The sequence below is a fragment of the Topomyia yanbarensis genome, chromosome 1, assembly GCF_030247195.1.
Source record: "Topomyia yanbarensis strain Yona2022 chromosome 1, ASM3024719v1, whole genome shotgun sequence".
NCBI lineage: Eukaryota > Metazoa > Arthropoda > Insecta > Diptera > Culicidae > Topomyia > Topomyia yanbarensis.
In genome coordinates, this window is record NC_080670.1 from 195,736,608 (window position 1) to 195,756,776 (window position 20,169).

The window sequence follows — 20,169 nt, forward strand, 5'->3', positions numbered from 1 at the left end:
GAGCCCAGAGTCCTCAGCTCATAATCCAGAGCACAGAGCCTAAAGTTCAGAGCCACTAACCAAAAATAGTAAGACCAGAGTTTAGAGTCCAGATTCCAGAGTCCAGAATCCAGAGTTCAGATTCGATAATCCAAAGTTTAGATTCCATAGCCCAGCGACCAGAACCCAGAGTCCCGAGAAGAGAGCTCAGAGTGCAGAGTGCATAGTCCAGAGTTTAGAGCACAGAGTCCACAGAGCCCATTGGTCAGAGACCACAATCTACAGTCCAGTGTCTATCCAGAGTTAAGAATACAGAGTCCAGAGCTCAGAATGCAGAGAACAGTCGAGAATCCTGGGTCCAGAGCCCAGAGTCCTCAACCCAAATTACTGTGGCCAGAGTCCAGAGCTCTGAGACCAGCATACAGGGCCCGAAGAACTCAACTCAAAATACTGAGGCGAGAGTACAGAACCCAGCGTGAAGAGTGCAGAACCCATAGTTCCAAGTCCAGAATCTAGAGCTCAGAGTCCAGAGACGAGCAGCCTGAGACCCGAGCTCAGAGTCCAGAGACCAGAGTCCTCAACCCAAAACACTGAGCCCAGTATCCCGAGTTCAGAGCCCAGAGACCAGAATCCAGAGTCCCGAGGAGAGAGCCCACAGTGCAGAATCCAGACACCCGAATGCAGAGTCTAAAGTTCAAAGTCCAGAGTCTGGAGTTCAGATTCCAGAGTGAAAGATCAAGACCCCAGATACCTGAGCCCAGTGTCCAGAGTCCCGAGGAGAATGACCAGAATCTAGAGTCGCGAGTCCTTAACCCAAAATACTGAAGCGAGTCTAGAATCCAGAGTTCAGTATCGAGAATGCAGAGCCCAGAATCCACGGCGCAGCGATCAGAGCCCAGAGTGCCGAAGACAGAGCTCTGAGTCCAGAATCCAGAATTCCGAGTGCAGAGTTTAGAGCCCAGAGTTCAGGTGCCAGAGCCCAAAAACCAAAACCTAGAGTCCGGAGCCCAGAGACCAGAAACCAGAGTCTAGAGTTCTTATCTGAAAATACTGAGCCCAGAGTCCTCAGCACATAATCCAGAGCAGAAAGGCTAAAGTCCAGAGCCCCTAACCCAAAACAGTGTAACCAGAGTTTAGAGTCCAGATTCGAGAGCTCAGAGTCCAGAATCCAAAGTTCAGATTCGATAATCCAGAGTTTAGATTCCATAGTCCAGCGACCTGAACCCAGAGTCCAGGGTACACAGTTCAGAGTCCAAAGTCCCGAATCAAGCCCCAGAGCCCATAGCTCAGCGACCACAGTCTACAGTCCAGAGTTTATAGCACAAAATCTCTAGGCGAGAGCTCGGAATCCAGAGTTAAGAATGCAGAGTTCAGAGTGCAGAGAACAGAGTTGCGAATCCTGGGTCCAGAGTTCAGAACCCAGAGTCCTCAACCCAACTTACTGTGGCCAGAGTCCAGAGCTCTAAGACCAGAATCCAGAGTTCGAAGTACTCAACCCAAAATACTGAGACAAGAGTTCAGACTCCAGGGCACAGAGGCCAGAATCCAGATCACAGAATCTCGAGGCCAGAGTCCAGAGTACAAAACCCAGCGTGAAGAGTGCAGTATCCCGAGTTCAAAGTCCAGAATCTAGAGATCAGAGTCCAGAGACGAGAATCCTGAGACCAGGGTTCAGAGCCCAGAGACCAGAATCCAAAGTCCAGAGAAGAGAACCCAAAGTCCAGAATCCAGAGTTCCGAGTGCAGAGTTAAGAGCCGAGTTCAGAGTTCAGCTGCCAGAGACCAGAAACCAGAGGCTAGATTTCTTATCCCCAAATAGTGAATCCCGAGTCCTCAGCACAAAAGCCAGAGCCCAAAGTCCAGAACCCCTAACCCAAAGTAGTGAGACCAGAGTTTAGAGTCCAGATTCCAGAGCTCAGAGTCCATAATCTAGAGTTCAGATTCGATAATCCAGAGTTTAGATTCCATAGCACAGCGACCAGAACCAAAAGTCCCGAGAAGAGAGCCCAGAGTCTGGAGTGCAGAGCGCATAGTCCAGAGTCCACAGAGCCCATTGGTCAGAGACCACAGTCTACAGTCCAGTGTCTATAGCACAGAATCCCTAGGCGAGAGCTCAGAATCCAGAGTTAAGAATGCAGAGTTCAGAATGCAGAGAACAGAGTCGAGAATCCTGGGTCCAGAGTCCAGAGCTCAGAGTCCTCAGCTCAACTTACTGTGGACAGAGTCCAGAGCTCTGAGACCAGAATCCAGAGTTCGAAGTACTAAACCCAAAATACTGAGACAAGAGTTCAGACTCCAGAGCACAAAGCCCAGAACACAGAGGCCAGAATCCAGAGTCCATTACACAGAATCTCGAGGCGAGAGTCCAGAGTATAGAACCCAGCGTGAAGAGTGCAGTATCCCGAGTTCAAAGTCCAGAATCTAGAGCTCAGAGTCCAGAGACGAGAATCCTGAGACCAAAGTTCAGAGTCCAGAAACCGGAGTCATTAACCAAAAATATTGTCCCAAGTTCTGAGCCCAGAGACCAGAATCCAAAGTCCAGAGTCCCGAGGAGAGAGCCAACAGTCCAGAAACCAGAGACCCGAGCGCAAATCCTAAAGTTCAGAGTCCATAGTGAAGCATCAAGACCCCTGCTACCAGAGCCCATGGTTGAGAGTCCAGAGTGCATAGTACAGAAATTCGAGGCCAGCGCCAAGAGTCCATCATCCATATGCGTGGGTTTGAAATCGAATCCAGGTGAGCTGTGCACAGACGTAAAAACTCACATAATTATTCTCTCTTCCTTCGTATTCTTAAAGTTGTAATTTGCGACGGATTCTAGGCCCGCACATAACTGAACTCTGCTGAAAAAGAACCTAAAATAAATGTCGAACAAAATTCGTCATCGAAGCCTTCGAGTATTTTATTACGGACTACCGCATCTACAAGCCTGCCCACAAAGTTAAGATCGACGGTGTGGTCACCGGGTCGAATCTGACAGTGCGTTAGTCTGCTTGTTCGGTTAATTGTACCAAGCATCGTGCATTGTATTAATTGTAGTAAATGGGCCATTGTAGCAATAAGGCCCGGTGTGACAAGTGCGTCATTAATATTACTTGTATTGGGAATGCTGAAAAGTGTACCTATTGTGGGAAGAGTTCAAATGATCTCTTACCATGCGTAGTATACAAACAGCGCCCGAAGAATCTCTCTTTGCTCCGGAAAAGTAAACCTCTTCCAAGGACACCCGTTACTGTTCCGAAAAACTACAGACAGATGAGATTCCTTCTAAAAACTACATTTTTCTCTTGAGCGGCCGACAAACAGAACAGTCCCAGAAAACACCTATTGGTCTTAGTCATTTGAGACCAGCGATTCCAGGAACAGCAAAAATCTTAAATGGCTCAACATTTTAACCAAATAGTCAACTTAGTGCAGAACCGGCTGGGCTTTGTGTTATTACGTGTTATTTATTATGCCCCCGATGTAGCGGATTATCGCGGTGATCTCCTTTAGGAACAGTGCCACCAAGCGCACATTTGGTCTAATACGAATATATTTAAAGTCAGTCGCAATCGAAATTGTCGTAGTAGAGAAACGTTTCACTTTTGTGGTTTTCTGATTTCACTGCTCAGCCGGGTAACGATACTGTACTGTTTGTGTAGTGAATAAGCAACAAAGAAGTAGAAATTGATTGAATGGTTTATTGATAGCTATAACAGAGTATTTTTTTTTTTGCTTCGGCTCTGGGCGAGATTAGAAGGTAGACTGAAGCATATAAAAGCTTACCAATAAAAGTATATTTTTTAACATCTTACAGGCTCTAGTGTTTTTGTTTTTTTTTTGACAGAAACTTGCCAGTACCGGGTTTTAGCTATACTGAAGGATACAGCATCGAGGAACCGGATCTCACCAAAAAGGGTCGATACTATAAACCCTACTTGAAGTGGGACAACCCGACCAACCGTATGCGACGGACCTGTTTGTTGGATCGCCAAAAGATATATTTCTTCGCCTTTTATTAAAGGCTATCTTACTGCAGTGGTTGGTAGTAGTTAAGCCTACGGACTAAACCTCTTGTTTCTCCCAATACTTTTCGCAGCGGGGCCACCGTTAGGTATTACTGCAGTAGGGAAGGTCCTCTTGCTCTTTGAAATTTTGTGTCAATCGTTCCTGTTTTATTCCTTTGCTGCCTTTGCTAGCTTCCTGTCCAACCTTCATGATATAACTGATCCCCTTAGGTCTGGTGCAAATATCGTCACCTGTTGAGAAGCGAACTAATGCGGAGGTGCCGACCACAATGGTTTACATCTCTGTATAACAACCTTTGCATGGGTTCTCATCTTTCTTGACGCTACTCGTTTCTATTTATCTAGTGCTGAGAGTTCCTTGGCGGTGGTATTTCTCCCGATCCCGATATCCGTTTTCATGAGCCAATTAGGTCTCATCCACTTAAACCAGGAAATCATTGACGGTGACAACGATATCTCGAGTTTCTACGACATCGTATTGTTCGTGTGTGTTATTGCTCCTTAACTTCCGTTGCTAGCTCACTGTGTAACTAGTCTACTCACAATTGGTGCTAATATGGAAGCGTACCAAGACGTGAACCTATTCGGAAAGGCCGACCAACTTGTCTTGCGTTCCATTTCGGCGACCCTCGCAAGCAGAGCGCGTTCACTATTCATTTGAATTCTATCCGAATGAAACTCAAAACAGTACGGTATGATGCTAGCCTTCTCTATATAACCGGTTGAAGTGCGGCTATGGACACCGAAGTAAGTAGACAAAGAATCGGAGAAGTGAACCACACATACTTGCACATGCACGTATCCTTACAAGGCAGCATAATTATGAGCATCATTGTGAGAGAGAGATAGTATATCAATATTTTCTTCTCTATTGATTAGTGGTCCCTTGTTGCTTGTATGGTTAGGTGGTAGATGTGGTTCACGAATGTACATGTTGGTGAATCATTCAGATTCATTGCGTAATACTAAATTTGAATATAAATGCCTTCCAGACTGTTGCACTCGACCGCGGCTTTTTGTGACAGAGCCCTTCCGTTCGCTTCGCGTTCGGATTTAGAAACGAGGTTGCGGTAGGTTGAGCTCTTCATGGAAAGCTTCTTATTTAACTTCAGAAGCTTCTTGACTGAGCCTTGTTTCAACGACGTTCTCTCTCAGTTTCTTCAGCTCCGGGTCCATTTTCATTCTCTTGGGACGAACCACCCCCAGTGTGTTCCTCGCTCTTTTCACCGAGCGAGTATTGTGGTGACTCTTCAGTAGCTTATCAGTTTCCACCGTTGCAAAGCCCAAAGTTCAGACTCCAGAATCTAGAGTTCAGATTCCAAAGTGAAGGATCAAGACCCCAGATACCAGAGCCCATGGTTCAGAGACCAGAGTGCATAGTACAGAAGTTCGAGGCCAGCGCCAAGAGTCCATCATCCAGCGATGAGAGTGAAGAGTCCAAAATGTGCTACTTCACAGGAGCTTACAAATGCATTAAAGCAGCTGAAAACATTTAGTAATTCGACGTGCTTTCTACTTCAACACGACTGACGGTGGAATGAGTTGTACGGTTTATATTTATAGGTTCGAGTAATTTTGATGTTTCCAAAATACTGATACCTCTCTGATAGAGTTTGAGTGTAGCAATGTTATCTGTTAGAAGTTAGGGACAACATATGACAACCGCACAACTTAAAGTATTCACTTGCAACTTTTAAATCGGCTTGTTATTTCCGTACACAAATGTGCCACCGGTTCAAAATTGTACAGAGCGAAAGCACTACTACGCACAAAGAAAAACTTGAGAACCAAAGAATTGGAAGAGTTGCATAATTTTTTGAGGGTCGAGCTTAGGAAGCATGACTACGAATCACTCAAGTTCACCAGCATGTCTCCTGGCAAAGACAGGCAAGGGATTCAATTCAAAAAACTTATTACGATCGTCTATCTTGGGCACCCTGCTAGCTGTTGCGCGTGATTTTTCTTGGGGGCGACTCGTTAATGCCATTTCTCCCTTTACCATTTGCTGCTTGTTAGTTGTTCTTTCCGCCCTCTCCTTTGGACTCGTGTACGTCCATGTCGTTGTCACTAGAGTTGTGTTTGTTTTGATGTCCCGGGTTCTCAATGTTGATTGGTTTTTTATGCTTTTTTGTGTTTCGGGGTGACCCTTATGTGTCCGTCTTCTTTTTCGGCTATTCCTTCGTTGGGTGTACTGGACGTTGGCTTAGGGTTATCGATGATTATCGTTTGACCGGCTGTTTGTGGTTTAGTATGGGAACGCTGTTTGTCAGTGTGTGTAGTAGTAGATCCATTTTTCTTAGCAGTTTTGGCGCATGGTTTACCATGAATGCCAGTGATACCTTGAGCAGATTTGCATTCAAAGCTCAAGGAAGATGGAATAGGTTGGTGTAGCTGAACCCCGTTGGGAATGTCGGGGAAAAGTTGTCCAGGTGTCATTCGTAACGGATTCTCCGTTTTCCAACATGAATTTCATATACGGAGATCTTGACTTTAATGTTGTTGTATTCGATGTCGTGTTCCATGATGTTCATCATACAAAAGAATTCTGCATCGAATAGCATATTGAACGTTATCAACGTAATTATTTGTATGATGTAGTTGTAGGTGTGTCACTTACGTAAGGTCAAGGTTCATTTTCACCTTTGACGAATATTCCATCTCACGCACTGTAGGTCTTCTTCGAGTTTGTGTAAAGTTGATCACGACAATATTATCTCTTAGTGTGCGAACTTTATTTTTTGGTTCGCTCATGTCGCTTACCGTGGGGCTTTGAGATTTTTCTGTTATTAGCATGTAGAAATAACGTAGCGAGGCTTTGCTTTGCTATGAACGAGCGGTGTGTTTAAGCTTCTGGTCAGAATGTGTTGTAAAATAATCAAAAATTCATTATCAACTCACTTTTGTTCGATATGACCGCCTTTTACCTTGGCTAGGGTCTTGAGTCGATCAGAAAACGAATCGCGAGCTGCTCGAATGTGACCTGTCAATATTTTGGCCCACTCACGGCTTTCTTCAGCGTCTCGAGGCTACTGTGTTTTTTTGAAAACGGATCTTGCTCTCTAAAATGGTCCAGAGCTGGATTCGTGTCTGGTAAATTCTAGAGCCTTTGTCTGGTAGTAATGAAGTTCGGAATGATGGCTTTCAGCCATTCTTGGTTCAGTCGCGATTTATGAGGCAATTCCGAGTCTCGTTGAAGCATCCACCATGCTCTGCGACTGAAATGTGTCTGCCCACGGCTTCAAAAGATGCATCCAGAATACTTTCCATATAATATGTCGCATTCATTTTGACGTTCATACACGCCAATTTAGTGGTAGTTTGATACATCGCCTAACTGACAGCAAGTTAGTGTCAGTTACTGACGAGTGGAACACGAAACATTAAAATTCAACTTTTTGATGAAAACAATTGGAGAGCGCCCATCTGCGGTTACAGCGGCCCAAACCATTATTTGTAGCGGGTGCTGCCTCCTAGTGGCTAACCGTTAACTTAATTTTTTCGTATGAATGGTCGGTTAAGTAAATCCTATCGTTTGGGAGTTTGCAAATTGCTTCTGTGTGAGATTATAGGCTTTTTAGACCTTCTAAGGTTTGACCTTGAGCTCTTTTTTCAACATACGTCGGATGTCGTGGTTGGATATTTTCAGTACTTTAGTCATTTGATTCTTCGTGTATTTCGCTCAAGCCGCTTCTTCACTTGTCGAACCAGCTCGTGAGGTTGCAATTGTTTGATGACCACCTGCATGGCGTTTTGCGATGCTACCAGTTTTATTGTAACGAATTACGGTGCGATAAACAGAAACCTTATTCACATTAAGGTGTTTGAGCTCACGAACATTCACTGGTTATGGTTTTTTCCGCCAATTATAAAGCAATCTCACTTTTACGTTTGAGTTCAATCGTGGATCACTTCTTTTGGCTTCACTTTTTGCAATACGATTTGCACTCTTGCAAACAATGCTCCGAACAGTGGTTCAGATATTTAATAGACAACTGATATACCAGTGCGATAGATGCGCGAACGGTCTGAAGTTGGTTACACTTCGAGTGCCGGACCCTGTACACGTTAATGCAAGAACTGACTCGTGGAATCGTAGATCGCCTACGTTCGCAGAAGATTCCTCAGCTACTCACAAGTAAGTACCAGAACGTTTACTACCTAAAAATGCTCTACATTGATAGGAATCGATGGGGCTTGCAGAACCTAGCTCTGGCTACAATGTCGAACTGTCACTGTCACGAATTGTCACGACTAGTCTCAGCGCAATTGAGGCGCTGCGCTCATTGGAGCTTAACACTGTTCAACACTAGATCGGTAAACAAAATGAAAACTACCCGTAGTTGGGGGTCCGTGTTGGTTCACTTTTAAAGGAAACTATAATAGCAGCTACAGTAGTTTCATATGAAATAGGTAGAGTAAGCTATGCGTGTTTATTAAAACTTTTCAGCTAGCCAAAGCCACGAATATCCGATGCCATGGTCCCTATTGAGCAGTTTGTCTTATTTATGTATTTCTATATTTTCAGCTACATCCAGTTTCCGGAGATTAAAGATGCGTCGCAGAATGCAGATATCATAGATGGTTCTCGTTGCAAACATAATTTTGCTACTTTTAGCTTGAAGTGATGCGGTGTAAGGAACAGCGACTATTTTGGCCATTATTGTTTCTGTGATGTCTTGTTTGAATCTTATGTTATAGATTCCTGATTTGTTTAAATTCTCGATCGAGTCTTTAGTGGATCCTAACCTTGCCTTGAGTTGGTTATTTCTGCTGCTGTTGAGATCTTTATCAAATTTCCTCATTTCCGAGCGAAGTGTCTTTGTTATAGTCGCGTTATATTCTACTGATATCAGTCAAATTCCTTTCTTTCCCGTTAAAAAAACTATATTAAAAAGGGAAGAGAAGGAATCTACACTTTTAAAGGATGGTTTAGAGAAATTTTAGAAATGGACGGTTAAGAAGAACTTCGGAATTTAAGTGTCATTTACACGATTCGTCAGTCTTCCGTCACCGGTACAGCACGTCAACAGAACGTGTGACGTTCTAAGCGTTTTGACGTACGGAACGTGTGAATGCGCACACAATAAATGCTCTCAACTCATCCTGACGGAACGGTGTCGTGGCCGGTAGACGAATCATTCTTATTTAATCGGATAGTTATGTTCACTTCGTCCACGTTGCACTGTGCCTTCAGCACTCCTCTCAACTCATCTGTCGTCATGATATCATCCAGGTCTTTGCACACAAACAGCGTTTCCAGGCTTAAGGCTTTAACTTCTTCCTCTTCGTTCAGTGATTTTCGCATAATCACTCTCACAGTCGAGCTGTTAATCGTGAGATCACGAGCGGATCCAGGGAGAGGGTCCTGGGGTCATAACCACCCCCCCATGAATTTATTTATAATTAATTTCAATTTTAATTTTATTTCAAACTCAAAATCATCTTAAACCGAACCCACTGATTTTCATTAAATTAGATTATTACGTATTCGGTTTTGTACAACGTTTATTTCAAAATAAAAATTTCAGGCCCCCGCCGAAATTTTTCTTCTGGATCCGCCCTTGCGTGGGATGCTCCTTCAACTCTAAAAGCACCTTTTCGGTACGTCTGATTCTACAACGTTTTCACTCAACTCCGGATCATATCTGACCTTCTTGAGAAGCGCTGCATACGTCGTCGCGTCATTATGGTTGGCGAGCACGGGTTCTTCCTTTGGCGCCTTCTGACGACCAGGAGGTACTTTTACCTCTTCTGCTCCACCTTTCTCTTCTTCTTCCGCTTTTGCTGCTTTCTTTGCCTTCCTTCACAGTGGAACTCCAGCTATCTCTCTGTTGAGTAGCATCTTTATCTTCTGCAAGGAGCTGCCTTTTTGGCCCACCTGGTCCTGCATCTCCCAGCGAGGTTCTTGCTCTCTTCGGTGTCATGGAAATTGCCGCGTTCTAAACTCCAACCAGCTTCATCTAAAAACGGTAGCCTTAGCCCATGCCAATTCACATCAGCTACATTAGCCCCTAGCGTTGTCATTTCGATCTCCTTCACAGCAGACACTAGCGCCTTTCGAACTCTCAGTATCATCTCTTTAGCGTCCTTTCTCTAGAGGTTTTTTTTTGACAAAATGGGTTTTTTGTGATCTCAACTTTTTGTATATTTTTTTCGTCCAGAAGTATTTATTTCCTGTAACTCTTTCTTAGATTGTTTTGCTGAATAAAATGCATGCAAAAACTTCCATGTACTCTTGAGCCTAAATGGTCTCATTGGCTGTGGAAAATGTATAGTCTTCCATGTCGGTGAAACGAGTAAATTTTCATCAGAATCAATTTTAAAGATTTCCGGACGGAACTTCGTGGAGTTTCTCAAAAGAAGAGATAATCAGCTGATCAGAAACGTCTCATGGATTGCCTAATGAAGGTACTGTAAAATGTTTACTATGTGGAGAAAATCCTCATGAAAATTACGCGAGGATAAAATTAAGCGACATTTGAAGAAGTATAAACGCTTCATCTTCAAACGAGTCTAACTCCGACAGAACGCACGAAGGTACAACATTTGGTTTACCTCAAGGATCCGGGAGGACCCTTACCCCAAACTACCAAGTGAAAAGGCTCAAATCCCTTTTTCAATAGAAAAATGGAACCCGGGGGCCAACAAACTCTGGCTCGAAAATCAAGTCAGTAGCTTTCTTTTTTTTTTTTTTGGAAATTTAGAATCTAAACGAAATACCTCAACTAGAAATAATAAAATCCCGACTTCCTTTGAAATTCAACCGGCAGTAGAATTATTAAAATTTTCCGGAATTGTTGACAGGATTTTCAAAGGACTCAATATTTCTGATCCTCCAAAGAGGATACACTCAGCGTTCCTCCCAATAGTTAGAACATTTTAAAAACTGTTGACGGGGTCATCTTAAGAGCACTCGAGGTCCGTGGGCGCTATTCACAAATGGGACAACGTAAGGGAACATTCATAATTACGTAACACTTTTAGAGGAGCCCTGCCATACCCCCTGGCAAAATAGGACATGTTGTGACATAGGGGGAGGAAGAATAATCTAGAACGTTACGAAACATGTTTTTAAAAAAATTGTTACGTAATAGGGGAGGGGGAGGAAAAAAATTGTGAAAATTTGTTACATGGGGGGAGGGAGGAGCCAATTTTCGATAATTTTTGCATTACGTAATTTCTGAATGGTCCCTAAATAGCCAGCCGTAGGGCAACACAGGCAACAAGACAGCGATAACGATGAAGTTTTTGACATAAAATACACGGGAGATTTAAATGACCCCCATGACGGAGTAGGCGAGCAGACAAACGTTTCCCCAGCACGAAAGAAGGTCTCCGCGCGCAATAGCTTGTTGTGTGCACGAGATCCAAAACATAATCAATAATATTTTCTTTTATTTATTTTTCTACATATTTTAAACATATCAAAGGTCCACGACTCCGTTAAACTACTGCTCTGAACCGTGTCAAATAAACGAATTAAAGAAATGAAGTCTTCAGAAATGTTAAGCTCTTTGCGACCAAAAATGTCTATTTATAGTACACTGGAAGCTATAGGCTGCTACTTGTGAATGATCCCTTAACCCTTCGTAAGTCGCGCTTATGGCCCACTGAACGAGCAGCCGCTGGTGCCCTAAGACGGTTTCGCTAGATTTTCAGAGCAGCGTGCACTCAGTGCACTAGCGCGAGTGCCGGAAGGGTTAAAACTTTTGTTAGACATAACTTCTTAAATATCGTAGATAAAGCTATAGATCGCACGATTTTGGCAAAAAACTGTGCTACTGAGCATCTACATTAACTGCTCTAGTGCAAATGGCGAAGCCAGTGTGATGCGGAGCTCAACGAACTGAAACGACATAAAACCGCTGAGGTTCTGCCAGATGGGTTGACCACCAACTCAATCGGAAGCGACGGCTCCTCGCAAGTAAAGCTGTGATCCAGTCGTTTGCCGGGATTACTCAAACATAGGGACTATAAATTAGTCTAAGTCTAACTGAGCGGTAGCGATTGCGCCTAACACTCATGGAATTCGAATATAGTGCAACGATCTATGAAAGCATTATGACTACCTTCTCGCAGTAGCTGATTCGTCGAAAAAAGAAAAGCAATGAATAAGTAAGCATCGTTGACGCCTCCTCGTTGTTGTTTTACGTCTTTTATTCAAGTGCCAAATATGAGCTTTTCCCTATAGCTCTAGCTCACTCACAAGAGTTTAGAAGTTTCGACAATAGGAGCGTTCAAACACGAATATTTCCTTGCGTTCAAACACGAATATTGCACCGTTTCCAGGGTATTAGTGTTATTATCTTGGTTCTAAGCAACGAAGCATTCCAACGATTTTAGGCCGAGTAATCAATTAATTGGTAGGGTCCCCTATTGTGAAAATAGGCATCTTACCCAATATGAAAAATCAGAAATAAAAAATGAAAATTCAATAAGCACTCCCAGTTACTCGGCACACATCAAAACTTCAGATAGTGTAGCTTTTTTAATAACGAACAATTTTGTTGAAAGTCGCATAATAATTGGAGGTTACCGGACAAATTTATTTAACTTCGAAGATCAAAAATGTTTTTGAAAATGTCCTATTCTAAGCATGTGCGAGAAAGAGTGAGAGCATATAAAATTATATCGGAATATCTTTTTACGACAAAGTAGGATCAATTTGCAGTCTTCTACAATGTTGATCTCTCAACATACATCTGAGCATTTAAGGATACCTACGATACTGGCCTTTTTTATTTAAAATATTGTTTCCATTGCTAATATTTCAGATATTTTAACGCACAAACTTAAAAATTCTTGTGAGCAAACTAGAAGCAACCGAACAAGTTTGTCTTTCAATTTGGCTTCTGGAGCCAATTACCATTCGATTGAGTGGTATTCCAAAAAGAAAATTTTTGTGCCGGTCTATTATATATTTTGTTACAGTGGGGACATATTATTTTGTAGATTGCTGATCTGTTTAATTCTTCGATCGAGTCTTAAATCGATGCTAGCCTTGTTTTAAGTTGGATATTTCCGCTGGTGAAGACGAGATCTATACCAAATTTCCTTTTTTCCGGGCGAAGTTCTGTTGTAATAGTCTCATCATATTCTACTGAAATCCTCCTTAGTTCTTGCGTGAAACGACGCGGTATGCTCGAGGATTTTGTAGTTTCGATTCTGTTGCTGTTGTCGACGATTCTTTAGATGCTGGTCTCATTGTAGCCATTCAATCACTCCATTTCGAAGATATATCCTAACTCCTTCGTCCGACCTTGGTCGCCAAACGGGAGAAGCTCCATTCAGTTGATCATGTAATGAAATTCTGCCATTTTGTGTTGGTGAGAATGGTTTGATGTGCTGGATATAACTCGTCTGGTATTTGTTGGTTTTCAGTAGATTTAGCATTCAGAATTGTTTATTTCGCTAATAACGAGAACGTCTAAAAAGGAGAGCTTTCCATATTGTTTCTGTTCAACTGTAAAACGAATATCTCTGTTAATGTTGATTGATTTTAATGATGCTGTCTTCTTACGTTTGCTGGTGCTGAATGTATCGTCGACGTAGCCGTACATTTTTTTTCTCAATGATTACTATCAATAATTCGTATAAAAACGGCGACAGTGACCTCTCCATTGATCCTCCTTTCGTTTCTTTATAGAAATTGTCTCTAAACATGAAGTAGTTCTCGTCCATGCGAAGCAGCGCCAGCTTCAGACAACACCGAACCTTGATTTCAATCCGCTGTCGTTGCTTTGTTGAAGTAATCACTCTTCCAGAAGATTGATGAATTCTTTTAATTCTGGAACGTTGGGGAATAATGCTGGGACATCGAAGGGAACCATGATTTCGTCGTCTCTGACGTGGTTTGATGATTGAAGTTGATCCAAAAATTTCCGTGCGTTTTTTACTGTTCGACGCGGAAATTTTGTCGGCATCGTCTGGAATTCATCTGCTAACCATTTGGCTACTGTCACAGTGATAAATACTTTTGTAGGTTCTTTAATTCTGGGAAGAGTAGGGTTCGGTACTCGAAGATTACTGATTAAAGGTACTGGTACAGTAAGGTCCATTATGGAGTTTCTTGTAGAGGGAAATCTGTTTCTAACTTTAGATGCAATGAGTAGTATTCAAACGAATTTCTTTTCAGCTATCCGGAGAGTGACTGGAAGCTCCTCTTGAGCCATTCCCCTTTCATGTGGTTGACGATTTCAATTGGGGTTATTAATCCATTAATCGGTTCACTGAACGAGCAGCCGCTGGTGCCCTAACATTTTTGCGATTTTGCTAGATTTTCACAACAGCGTGAACTCAGCTCACTAAGATTAAGGATGCCTACAAGCTTTGCCAACACATTTCCAATGCATATTTGGTACACTGACGAAGTACGTCGAAACAGAACGCCTAATTCTGCAACGAATGGCTGTAATACTGTTAGATTTCTTGATCATTACAATTAAATTGCTATCAAGTTTGAAAATTTCAAGTTAGAATTTCCAATCAAGCTAGCATTTCCCATCGCCGTCATTAATTGGGACAACTGGTTCTTTGCTTCTCTGTATATGTTTTTGCATATGAGGTTCTTTAGCTTGTGGCTTTTCGGCGCTTTGTTTTTTTTAGACCTTTCAACCTTTGGTAAATACATATTTTTAATCTTTAACTATTTGTTTCAGGGGGATTTTTGGTTTTCAGAAAATTCTGTTATATTTCTATTGTTTTCTTGGTTCTGTAGACCCCATTTTCTTTGCAAATTCTATTATTCGGGTTTTTACACATCGGTATTTTTGTTTTCTTTGATTCTTTAATATATTGTACACTATACAATGTATACCTATGTATCTCTTCAATTTTCCTCTATACTTTGATTTTATAGTTATTTGATCCATCGATTGTATGGTTCTTATATTTAATTCATCTTATTTTCCAGATTCAGGGCAGTGCAACTTGAGTTCGAAATTCCTTTCGGCATTGCTTGTTCCATACGTGGCGTTTCTGTGCCAGAAAACTGATTATTTTCCGAAACCTCAGGACACCTTACGATGTTACAACATCCGTTAGCGTTAGTCAATTGTTATGGCACTAGAAATGAATGCAATATTAGTAACTTTCGCAATCAAAATTTATAAAATATTAGTACACAAATAAAAGAAAACCGCTCCTTCAAAACAGGAAAAACAAAAACGAAAACACAACCTGAACACAAATTCAACGTCGTCGGTCGGACTGCCGCCGTAGAAGGAGCTGCAGCAGCAGCATTCACCGGAGGACCACTACCGGAAGCAGCCATCGCCACCGGTGCTACTGATGTGCTAGTGCCGCCGGTTGTAATCGAAGGGGAAATCATCACGGGGGAGGAAGAAAAGGAAGGAACTGACGACATCATATCGACATCGCCATCACCACCACCACCACCATCGTCGCTGATGCTGCTACTGTTACTACTGTTAGCGATGCTAAGGGCACCACCAATTCCCGAGCTAGGTTGACTATGAACCTCTACGATCGTTTGATTTCGGTGCAACATCCTCAGCCGAAACTGTTCCTCCGTGAGGGGATGCAACCGATGCGTTGCCGCATAGGTACGTGCCGGAGCAACCGGTGCTATACCGAGCGTTAGCGAGGTCGATGGCGCCGGTGGTGATTTGGAATTGGTAAAGGGAAAGGATGCAGGACCGTGGGTAGTACTGGCCGGTGCTGATGCCGGAGGAGGAGGAGCAGGAACAGGAGGAGGACTCAAGGCTGACGGTGGCGGTACAAATGATCCCGATGTGGCTGGTCCTTGTAGCCAAAAGGCTGTTGTTTTTTTCCGGTAACGGATAGATAGATACAAAGAACAATATATGGGTGCACAGATGAGAGAATGGTTTGTGGTAGGACCGGAGGTTTTAAGATGCTAAAATGTCACATACCTGTCGAGCTACGGAGCGCATTTCGGTAGGAATTTTCCCGCACCGGACGCTGACGCAGCAAAGTGCACGACCCCGGTGATGGTCCAGAGCCAATCACCAGCTGCTGATCATCACTGCTGGTGACGCTGTCATTGTACAGCAGCGTTGGGTCCTTGATCGAACTGGATTCGACCGAAAGAGATCTCACCCGGACCGGTGTTCGGCGGCTATCGGAATCGGAACTGATGGAGCGTGGTTTTTCTTCTAAAATTAGTAAATTTGTGTTAGATGGTTCGAGTGGAATTAAAAACGGACAAGGAACTTACCGGTAGATCTTCTCCATCCAGTGCTTTCCGCTTTACGCTCGAACTCTTTCCGTCGCACGGCAACGTTTGGCACTACTTGTTTAGTGTTCATTCTAAAAATAAATACAATTCAGTTGTTAGAAAACTGTTAAATGCATGCATTTTAATTTTTTTCCTAAAGGAAAAAATGAATGCGCCAATTTGCACTTAAGGGCACAAAACCTAACTTAAAGAAGTTGGATTTGAATGTTTCTTGTTCCACTCGTCAGTAACTGGCACCAACTTGCTGTCAGACGGCTGGCACCGAGTGATGTCTCGGTTAGTCAAGCACAGAAACTCTGGGTCGGTGACGAGTATAGAGAACCGAACTCTTGCCAGCTTCTGTGCTTGCCTAACCGAGACATCACACGGTACCAGCCAGTTGCTTAAGGCGTTCACACATGTTGTGCGAACTGTTTGGATTTAATGTCTAACTGACGCCAATTTGGTGTTAGTTTGGATATGTCGTCTAACTGGCAGTAAGTTGGTGTCAGTTACTGACGAGTGGAATCCATTTAATCCATTCAACTCACCTGCTAAGCTCACTTTTGTACAGTTCAGCTCGATCAATCCCATCCGGAGACAGTGGCCTGCCGGATTCAAATAGTTTGGCTTTCTCGGAAACAACGTGCATACTTTGCGGGGACAATGGAAGCGCAGATTGTGAACCACTGAGCTGATTCTGTTGCTGTAGTAGCAACTGCTGCTGCTGTTGCTCCCGTTGTATGGTTAACGATGGAGGTGCCGATTTAGGAGATACAGTAAAGCCCAACTCTGACGGGTGTTGTGGCTGCTGGGGAACACTGCCGGTTCCGTTAATTCCGCTAAAGAACTGTTCACGAATAGTTGACAGATGGGTCGTACGCTGCTCTCGACTGTTAGCCGGGTTACTTGAATTAGCGGCAATTGTTGCTGCAGCGGCTTTTGTCGTTTGCGTGCCGAAGGATGCTTTCGTTGGTTTTGTTGCTAAGGAATCTTGCTCGTTGGTAGCAGCGGTTATCACAGGCATAAGTTGTTGTGGTTGATTGGTGGTACCGGCTGGCGGTGGCCAGACAGGTTTTTCTAACCGCTTTGGTCGTCCATAGAATTCCCGCTGCAGAGCCGAGTGTGGATACAGTAGAAATTCTTCCTTCTTTTCGAAAATTTTCCGCTGCCGGGACATTATTGCACTATCGCCGCCGCCCATCAGGACGTCGTTGGCCGAGAGGGTAGCAGTAGATTTCACCGAATCGTACGAACTGATCGAATCGTTATCCTTTCCTTGCTGCAGATATTTTTGTTGTTGCTGCTGCAACTGCTGTTGATGTTGCTGCTGGGCGAGATATTGCTGCTGCTTGATTGGATCAAAATCGAAAACCAGTGGGTTATTGGAGCGCTGTTGTAGCACAGGCATTGGAAGGTTGCTGGGAGCTTCAGCTGCTACCGGTGGTGATCGAACCTTGGAAACTTCCGCGTAGATTGCTTTATTTGCGTTTGATGTGGCTGCTGCCGATGTGGGGACTGCCGCGTTTCCAACAATTTCCTGAAGCGTGCTGTAGAGAGATTCCTGCTTTTCCTGTACGTCGGTCAGTACTCGTTTGACTCCAGCCGTTCGCGAGTTTGGCGTTGAGGCCGCCTTCGGAAGGAAGAGCTGTTGCGGTTGAGGTCGCTGGTTCGTCTCCGGATTGTAGGCCGTTTCGCTGAAATACTGAATCAAAAAAAACGTTCGTTAGTTTCGATGACTGGGTCATGATAAAAAGAGGGACACTCACCGTTTGCAGCAGATCGTAGTTCTTGGGTACAACCTGCAGCGTCAGAGTTTTCGGGGTTTGCTGAATCGTGGCCACAACCTGGGCGTAGGGGAGGCTAGCCACCGAAATGCCATTCACTGCAAGCAACCGGTCACCTTCCTGCAGTCCGGCAAGGAATGCCGGTGAATTCGGATGAACCTTCTTCACAAACACGGTGTCCATTGGCTGGGCAAAGTTGGGCATACCGGCAGCAGCCGCTAATCGGCCAGCGTTGGGGTCCTGTAACGAGAAAAACAGTGTTAAAGAGCTGACTCGAAGAGACACACGAGTGGTCTACTTACTGAGGTCGCTTCCGGCGGAGGATACACGATAAAGTGCCGCAGGGTGAATCCAAAATCGCCATTGTGCCGATGCAGCACGACGAGCCGTGGTCCACTCAGTAAACCGGTTGTAGCGAAAATCTGCAATTAAAAACAGAAAAAACCAACGTCAGACGTTTAACCAATTAAGACAAATTGTTGCGACATAATGACTACATCGGAGTCAGGCTGAATCACATTCCATTAATTACGTTCGATTAAGTAACAATCGTTCGCGCGAGCTTCCCAATATGGCGGCGAGAGAGGGACACAATTTCGGTTTCGGGAGGGGGGTTACGCCCAATTTTGGGCGACAAGCGGTGGATCGGTAATTTGATCCCGGTGGTTCAGTTGCGAGGACCACGCAGAAGTGAAACTGAAAAGTGATATCCCTGCCGCGAAAACCCGGTTTTTTGCGCGCCGTCGTCGGTCGAGGCTCATCAAGTGAGAGGTTAGGTTGTGCGCGAGCGGTCATAAGCTTTGTAATTAATAGCGCTGATTAACATTTTAATTTACTTTCCTCCGAGGGTCAGAATCATCCGACGGCGTTTGCATACTGGAACCGGGAGATCCTTTGCACACACAGGAGGGTAGTAATTAGTAATTTATCAGGCTGACTTTGATTACGCCCTTTTTGTTTTTTCGCGTCCCGCAAACGAACAGCATCAGATGGAAATATCGCCGGTTGTTAGGTAGATAGCCGCGACGAGATCAGATCGAAAGTGTTGCATAATCAATTGGGGTCTTTTTTGCTTCACATTATTAATTGTACTTTTGATGGACTTTAGGAAGAAGACTCGTTTCCAAGAACGTTCGACTAGTTCTCTTTCAAATTTGATTAATAAAAGTTGATTTGTGCTTTCGTACTTATCTTTGGAAAGTTGAATTTAAATGTTTCATGTTCCGCTCATCAGTTACTGGCACCAACTTACTGCCCGTTAGACGACATATCTAAACTAACACCAAATTGGCACCAGTTAGCCACTAAATCCAAACAGTTCACACAACGTATGTGACCTCCTAAAGCAACTGGCTAGTACCGAGTGATCTCTCGGTTAGCCAAGCACAGAAGCTCTAGGTCGCTGCTGTCGAGTATAGGGAAACGAACTACCTGCTGGCATGAGAGCCAAACGCCTGCGAGAATGGCAAACATTTTTCCTAAAGGACTTATCCTTGTTTTTTTTTCTGCATCACACGGGTCACCTGTGGATTTACCTGCTTCTACGTAGCATATATGATAAAAGAGGGTACCGCTTTTTGCAGGTCCACAAATCCATTTGAATCAGAAGAAATCGTGAAAAATTTTGAGATAACAAATTGTACTAAATGAACAATATCGAGAAAAATTATTAAATTATATTATAAATTAAAGCCGCAAAAATTATAAAAACAATCCGCACACTAAAATCTTTGTAAATTAATGTTTAGTCGGAATTTGGTAAAAATTTCAAATTGTACTAAATTGCAAAAAATGAATGCAAACCAAAAATGATATTTTTGTAATGGTAAGAATTCTTAATTAATGCTAGAAACAAAAACTGAGGCGAAATTGTGAAATTGATGAAATCTTCAATTGTACTAAATTTTTAACAAGGCAAAAAAGAACAAAAATAGCTTAGGATAAGTCAAACGATTTAGTACATATCGATGAGTACCAAAACCAAATATATTACTAAAATTACAAAGTGTTCTAAATTGTACTAAAATTCTTAAATTCTCTAAAATTGAAAGAATTTTGGTAAAATTGTCATTTTTGTTATGGTAAGAATTCTTAATTAATGATAGAAACAAAAACTAAGGCGAAATTGTGAAATTGATGAAATCTTCAATTGTACTAAATTTTGAACAAGGCAAAAAAGAACAAAAATAGCTTAG

The 20,169-nt window shown here is 43.1% G+C and overlaps 1 protein-coding gene across 5 annotated transcripts in view; it reads right to left on the bottom strand.

The window, feature by feature from the left end:
• The window catches only part of LOC131686301 (uncharacterized), a 398,471-nt gene that overhangs the window by 87,206 nt on the left and 291,096 nt on the right, over window positions 1-20,169 (bottom strand). For 4 of the 5 annotated variants that reach the window (XM_058970540.1, XM_058970539.1, XM_058970538.1 and 1 more), the window contains 6 exons: window positions 18,277-18,396; window positions 17,957-18,214; window positions 16,739-17,892; window positions 16,188-16,279; window positions 15,883-16,125; window positions 15,167-15,766 (listed from right to left, as the gene is read on the bottom strand). In XM_058970540.1, coding sequence (XP_058826523.1) covers window positions 15,167-15,766; window positions 15,883-16,125; window positions 16,188-16,279; window positions 16,739-17,892; window positions 17,957-18,214; window positions 18,277-18,396 — 2,467 coding nt within the window. The remainder of the gene's footprint in view (window positions 1-15,166; window positions 15,767-15,882; window positions 16,126-16,187; window positions 16,280-16,738; window positions 17,893-17,956; window positions 18,215-18,276; window positions 18,397-20,169) is intronic. The other variant, XM_058970542.1, reaches the window with a different exon arrangement.